Source organism: Rosa chinensis, chromosome 7 (genome assembly GCF_002994745.2).
Source record: "Rosa chinensis cultivar Old Blush chromosome 7, RchiOBHm-V2, whole genome shotgun sequence".
In the NCBI taxonomy this organism is placed as follows: domain Eukaryota; kingdom Viridiplantae; phylum Streptophyta; class Magnoliopsida; order Rosales; family Rosaceae; genus Rosa; species Rosa chinensis.
The window spans coordinates 56,882,680-56,890,331 of record NC_037094.1 but is presented as its reverse complement, the minus strand read 5'-3'; the positions used below and the strand labels follow the sequence as shown (position 1 = coordinate 56,890,331).

The 7,652-nt window shown below is 34.9% G+C and overlaps 1 protein-coding gene across 1 annotated transcript; it reads right to left on the bottom strand.

Annotated features, from left to right (window-relative positions):
• Positions 1-408: 408 nt before the first annotated feature.
• On the bottom strand, positions 409-765 carry LOC112178240 (AP2/ERF and B3 domain-containing transcription repressor TEM1). Its single transcript, XM_024316416.1, has one exon. The coding sequence runs from the start codon at positions 763-765 to the stop codon at positions 409-411; it is 357 nt and encodes a 118-aa protein (XP_024172184.1).
• Positions 766-7,652: the final 6,887 nt, after the last annotated feature.

Below are 7,652 nucleotides of genomic sequence, written 5' to 3'. Positions count from 1 at the left end.
CACAAAGCTTTGGCTGCTCTTCCAGTAACAGTACCTGAACATCTATGGCCTCCTGTTTTCATCGTAAAATGACAGCTGCACATCAGGCGCCGGGTTGTCATCCAACCCTCCGTGCATGGATTCATCAATACGAGGGAAGTATTTAGTTGAGTAATTTTTGGGAATGACGAGTCTGTTCAGCTTACCAATATCGCTTGGCGTCAGCTCTTTTTGAAAGAGTTGTTTGTGAAAGATATCTCTTTTGCTTTGTTGGCCGAGTTAGACTCGGCCATTCCTACTCTTTGCATACTTTCTGCTGCCTGGCGAGCCATGAGAAATTCTAAAAAATCTAGCCTGGTAAGACCGTCCTTGATCATGTTGAGAACGGCTTCTTGGCTATAGAGATTCTGAAAGTATGGCTCTTGATCATCAGTGACCTTGGTCCATGCAAAGTTCCTTTGGGCACTCTCCGTTGCGAAGCTTGATTGCAGCACTATCATAAGACATGGCTGCGTCCACCTCGGAATTGAATGTTCCAAGCCAAACCCTATTGTGAATGGCATAGATCTGAGCACCCCAGTGGCCAATTTGTTGCAGCACAACTCCTTTAAATTTGGCATTGGTAGACAAATTGCTGCTCCCATGACTCAAGCGCTTACTCTCTTGAACCAAGAAACCAGTGATACTTGAAATAGAAGCTTCTGCTTGATATGTCCTCTTCCGCCTTGTTGTCGTGCCTGCGTTTGAGACCGTACTTGACAAATCCTCTTCCATTTCCAAAACCATTCTACATGAGTAATAATAAAAAGTTTGGACTTCACAAAAGTGAATCATGTAACAAATTAATAATAGAATAATTGTGAATGAGATACAAATCAGATTAAGACATAAGAGAAATTATGTACAATTCAATTCTACTTCAAGGATGGAGTACATATTGTCCCTAAAGCTCAATCAAGGCATTTAGCTGTGACCAACTACAAATCTTGTTTCTTTTTCTAGGGAAATTCTCCTTCTGCCCAAACCCACCCACGTTACTTTTTCTAGGCCTTTACTTGATTGAAGTTACAATCGTTCCCAACTTTGTTTTCCACACCTAGTTACGTTCGATTTGATATTTGTTTTTATTCTTTGACAAGACTAAGTAGATATAGGGGTCGTCAACGGGCCGGGCCTTGCTATATTTTTAAATAATTGCAGGCCGGGCTTTATTAAAAATCAAAGGATCCAAGCCCGTCCATATAAAGCGGGCTTTTTCGGGCCGGACCGGGCTTGGCCTTGCGGGCTTTTTTGGGCCGGGCCTTGTGGGCTTTATTTATAATTAAATATTTAAAGACACAAGTATTTTTTTTTTAATCAAGCTTTGGAAATTCAATGGATAATGATCAAATACAACCAAAGATAACAATCTATATAACTATATTGTACCCAAAAAAATCTATATTTATATATAGATACTAATTTATTGATAAATAAATTTTTAAAGACACTAATTTTTTATAAATCTATATTTATACATCATACACTCCAAAGAGCTACATATAGCAATTCAAAGAAAATGAGAAACCGACCGTTGGATAAGTTTATTACAATAAATTATGAGTGTGGTAAAAATTTAGCCAATTTCACCATATTTTCGAATCCGATCGGATTGGTCAACCGTAGTCACTTATATGTTTTATTGGTTGACCGATGGCGTGGCAACCGCGAAACGTGCTTATTTTTTCACATCACGTTTGTATATATTCCATCGATGGATGTGCGTGGACATAAGATAAAAAAAAATTAATTTTAATTACAAACACATTGGACTATACCAATTTTATTCCTAAAGTTATATGACTTACACATTGCATTTAAATTGTTTAGGTTCATTCTAAAGCAACCATGAAGTGGAAAATGAATTCGGAGAAACCAACCGCTTGATGGAGAGATTGTAATGTTTTATGGTGTTGTAGAAAATCCAGCCAATTTGGTTCTCGTTTCGAATTCGATCAACTAGGTCAAACGTAGTTACTCTTATAAACCTATATTTATATATCATACACTCTAAAGAGCAACCCCTATCAATTCAAAGAAAATGGAAAAACCGACCGTTGGATGAGTTTATTACAATAAATTATGAGTGTGGTAAAAAATTTAGCCAATCTCACCATATTTTCGAATCCGATCGGATTGGTCAACCGTAGTCACTTATATGTTTTATTGGTTGACCGATGCCGTGACAACCGCGAAACGTGCTTATTTTTTCACATCACGTTTGTATATATTCCATCAATGGATGTGCGTGGACATAAGATAAAAAAAATTAATTTTAATTACAAACACATTGGTCTATACCAATTTTATTCCTAAAGTTGTATGACTTATACATTACATTTAAATTGTTTAGGTTCATTCTAAAGCAACCATGAAGTAGAAAATGAATTCGGAGAAACCAACCGCTCGATGGAGAGATTGTAATGTTTTATGGTGGTTGTAGAAAATCCAGCCAATTTGGTTCTCGTTTCGAATTCGATCAACTAGGTCAACCGTAGTTACTCTTATAAACCTATATTTATATATCATACACTCCAAAGAGCAACCCCTATCAATTCAAAGAAAATAAAACCGACCGTTGGATGAGTTTATTACAATAAATTATGAGTGTGGTAAAAAATTTAGCCAATTTCACCATATTTTCGAATCTGATCGGATTGGTCAACCGATATGTAGAATATATATGCACATTAGCACATATTTTATATAGAAGTATAAGAACTTCGACACACACACACACACACATATTGATATATATATATATATATATATAAACACACACACATATCTATATATATATATATATATATATTTATTATGCGGTAATGCATATATATCTTTTCTATATATATACATTTGGAAGCTTCACATATTGCAAAAAAGAATAGCAAGCTCAATGAGAAGAAGATAGTAACAGAAGGCCCAACTAGCCATTTTTTCTCACTGATTCTACAACCTTCCATATATATGTTTATAAAACACACACACACACACACACACATATATATATATATATATAACACACACACACACACATATATATATATATAACACACACACACACACACACATATATATATATATATTTATATATATATATATATATATATAACACACACATATATATAAACACACACACAAATATACATCTATAGTTGTCTATATATATATATATATATATATATATATATATACAGATCCTATCCAGAGCGGAGCTCCGCTTTGAAATTAACGTGTGAAGTTCAAGTTTTGGGTCACTTTTCGGTCGCATATCCACATCTCGACCGTTCAGTTTTTAGGTACTAGTGTATAGATCATCTCTGCAAATTTTCAGCCAAAATGATAATCGTTAAGGCATTGATAACTGCCTTAAAGCTACTACGGTTCAGGTTGACAGATTCAGTCAGTCCATTGGTTTAAGCGAGTTAGATACCTATACCTTAACGATCATCAATTTGGCTGAAAATTTGCAGAGATGATCTATACACTAGCACCTAAAAATTGAACGGTCGAGATGTGGATATGCGACCGAAAAGTGACCCAAAACTCGAACTTCACACGTTAATTTCAAAGCGGAGCTCCGCTCTGGATAGGATCTGTATATATATATATATATATATATATATATATATATCTATATATATATATATAACACACACACATATCTACATATATATATTAAACACACACACACACACACACACATATATATATATATATAATATTTTACGGGCTTTTACGGGCCGGGCCTAGTGGGCCTTTGGCGGGCCGGGCCCGATTTTTGCGGGCTTTTTGCGGGCCGGCCCACTACCCACCGAGGCGGGCTTTTTAATGGGCCGGGCCGGGCTTTTAGCCCTCAGGGCCGGCGGGCCTCCATCGGCCCACTTGATCCGCGGGCTTTTTGATGAGGCCTAAGTAGATATTTGTTTGTATTCTTTGACAAGACTAAGTAAATTAACTATGTATTACAGACAGTGGCGGAGCCAGGAATTTAGGTTTACTGGGGCACACAAAAAAATAAAAATATAAAAACATACAAAATCTTTAAATGTAATTTCTATCTATTACAATGATTTGTCCTCGACGAGATTTTATATTTTGAAATCATTGCAAGATAGTCTCATTATCTATACTAGTAAAAATGTCTTTCTCAACATATGAAATCAAGCAATCATTCATAAACTTGTCACCCATTCGACTGTGTAAACGAGTCTTTACAATGTTCATAGCAGAAAATACTATTTCTACACTTGCAGTCGCAACTGGTACAATCAATGCTAACAACAAAAGTAAGTACATCGGTAAATATGTGTCACATCTTTTTTGGTCTGAACTATATGTCACAGATTTGTATTATATATTTTTAGAAAATTTTTATTGAATTTAAAATTCTGTAAGTAATAAGAAATATGAATCTTTAATCATAACAAATTCGATCTATTATAGATGTCAAAGAAATTTAGGAAAAAAAAATTCTATAATATTACTAAAAGTTCAAACGTGTTCTTCCTCAAACAATCCCATAAAAAAAAAAATTAAAAAAAACAAAAGAGGAGCACCTAAGCACTTCGGATTAAGTTGAGAAAAAATAATATAAAAATCTATAATATAAATATGATATTAATATAATATTAAACTATATACATATATTAATTTTTTTTTTCTGAAAATCTGAGTGGGGCACGGGACCCAGTGGGCCCCTGCCTCCCTCCGCCCCTGATTACAGATGTCTAGAAAAGGCTCTTTTGCTATTCGTAAGGCAGTGACTCACGCTAACTATTTGGATCACTAAACATCAAAAGTTCTTCCAATATGAGCTTAATTAAAATTAAGCTTTGATTTTCTGTACTTGGAGTTCATCAAGCAATACTCAAAAATTGAAACATGTGCATCAAATATAAGTGCATCAGATAGGCAAGATATGAACCATCTTTGATTTAAGCTTGTAATGCAGAAATTCATATTATAGATTAGACCATCGACTCAACTGTACCATGCCCTCTACCTCAAGTATCCTCTGTTACATATTTTTTTTCGATGAAAGTATTCTTTGTTATATAGGGATACGTACATTGGTAAATTTGAGAAAATAATTTTCTAGAGATAAAATATTTATATAATAACACAACAGCCGGTTGAAGTTCCTTCAAAACAAGCCCAGATAGAGAGTGATTTATTTATCTGTCAACTTTTCAGATCTTCTTCAATGAATCAAGCTCCTCATCATCAACTAGTACGCCACTTAATAAACCAAGACCAGATAGGTAAACAACAGCAATTACAAAAATAACTGAAGAAACTTAGAGTATATAAAGGATATTTAGATTGTTGAAACGGTTACCTTGCAACTCTGATTGACATATGCATATTAAGCAAAGTGGTTTGGAAATCAAAATTCGAAAAGACCAGCAATAATAGAAAATATATTACTATAGAGTAATTAACATAGAAGGAGATTGTTGAAACAGTTACCTTACCAATCTGATGGATCTGATGCAGATAATCCGATCTGTTGCTGCTCCCAAAAGCCAAACAAAGAACAAGTATCTATGAAATATAGCCAAATACTCTCCTTGGTAAAGAAGGGCCATCAATGACAACATAATGAAGCAAAATCTGGAAAGTAATTCATTAATTGACCTGTATAAGGTAATATTTGTAGCCATGCAAATCTCAATAATGACAAAAGTAAGAATGAGTAGTTTGCATATTCAGCCAAGCTGTGATTCCTCGATAAGTTAGGGTTTATGTTCCCTCTGATGAGCCTTCAAGGGTTTCTCTCATGCGAAATGCAATTTACGATTGTGATTGGCGGAAAATAAGGGTCAATCCTTCGTTATGTCGATGGGAATCAAATCAGAAAAAAAATCATCATTAATACTTGAAAGAACTTTCCAATTTTTGCTTGGATTTCTAGAAATAAGCATAATCACAGCAATACTGTGCTATTTAACAGCCATATTAAACCAGCAAATTAATTAGACCTGCAAGTATGCATGGAATTGAAGGAGGAAGAAGAAGCCAATCCATAATAACCTTAAACTAACCATTAATTGATAGTTCTTACCAGTTTAAATTTTGAAAAGCAAATAACCTTTGTAGAGGTCTCACTACACTCACTCTATATCCACTTTGACCTGGTAATAATAAGGACCACTAAAATGGGGTACCTACTTAATGGGGTAATAATAACGACCACTAAAATGGGGTATTAATAAGAAAAACCTAATTAACTAGATTCCAATTTTTTTTTAAAAAAGAAGAAGTTTTTTTATTATTATTTTTTTAATTTAAAAAAAAAAAGAGGAATAGCCAGATACTTTATTAAAATGAAAATAAACAAATTACAAATAGTTCAAAAGAACTTCAGTAATGAAATCAGGGGAAACCAAATCTATCAAAGTAGTTAATGGGTACCTACTTGGAATCAATGGACGCACCAAATCTGTCAAACATGAACCGTTAAATATTCATAATTGATAAATCACAATTATGAATGCCTTAACGATTTTCAATTTAGATGAAAAATTGCATAAATGATCTATCCATGAATATCTAAACATCAACGATTAATTGGAGGAAATGTGATTAAAAAGTGGGTCTCACAAAAAAATCCTTAAAGAAAAACCTAATTAACTATATTCCAAGTAGTTAAGGTGTGGAAAGAAGCCTGTCCACAGCAGGTAGAATGTTTTGCCGTGCTTTCCAAACATGCAGCTTAGCAATACCTGGCTTGAACGCTTCCCAAAGCTTTTTCCACAAGCCTGGGTTTTGAATACCCCCCGCCCCTCATTTCAAACCTCCAAAGGCAGTCTACTTGCGCTCTTCACATTAAAGTAATCTTTAGAATCACTGGTACAGATCCTTCTATCTTTTGTACACCTGTCACTCAGAATAATATTGAGGATCAACTTGGCATCCTCTTTTGAAAAAGCTGCTACCCCATTTCAATATTTCACCAACCCGGAGCAGTAAGAAGGTCTGCCACCCTCAAAGATAGGTCAATGGGATTTGGTACGTCCTGGAACCATTCGAAAAGGCAACACCGTAGGTAACCACAAGTCCATCCACACCCTGAGTTGATTCCCTCCTCCAAACTACCAACTCCAACCTTGCTCAATTAAAGATCTTGTCCCAACGATGCTCCTCCAAGAAAAGGATGGACAATAATGCTCTGGGGACTTAAGAAAACTACCTGAAGAAAAATATCTCACCTAATATATACGAGCAATTAAAGAGCTTGGATTTTGAAGGATACAGCATCCTTACTTAGCCAACATAGCTTGATTAAAAGCTTGTAAATCACGAAAGCCTAGTCCTCCTTCCTCCTTAGGCAAGTATAGAAAATCCCAACTCTTCCAATGAATTTTTCTTTTATCATCTATACTGCCCGACCAAAACCTTGCACACATTTATTGTAAGTCATCACAAAAATATTTTGTTAGTTCAAAACAGCTAATAGCATAAGTTGGGAGTGATTTAACCACCACCCTAATAAGAATATCTTTCCCAGCTCCAGAAAGTGTACGTCCCTGCCACCCTTCTAGTTTCTTAGCCAGCCTCTCCTTTATATACTGAAAAGTTTCTGTCTTCGCCCTTCCAACATAAATAGGTAACCTTAAATACTTTTCATG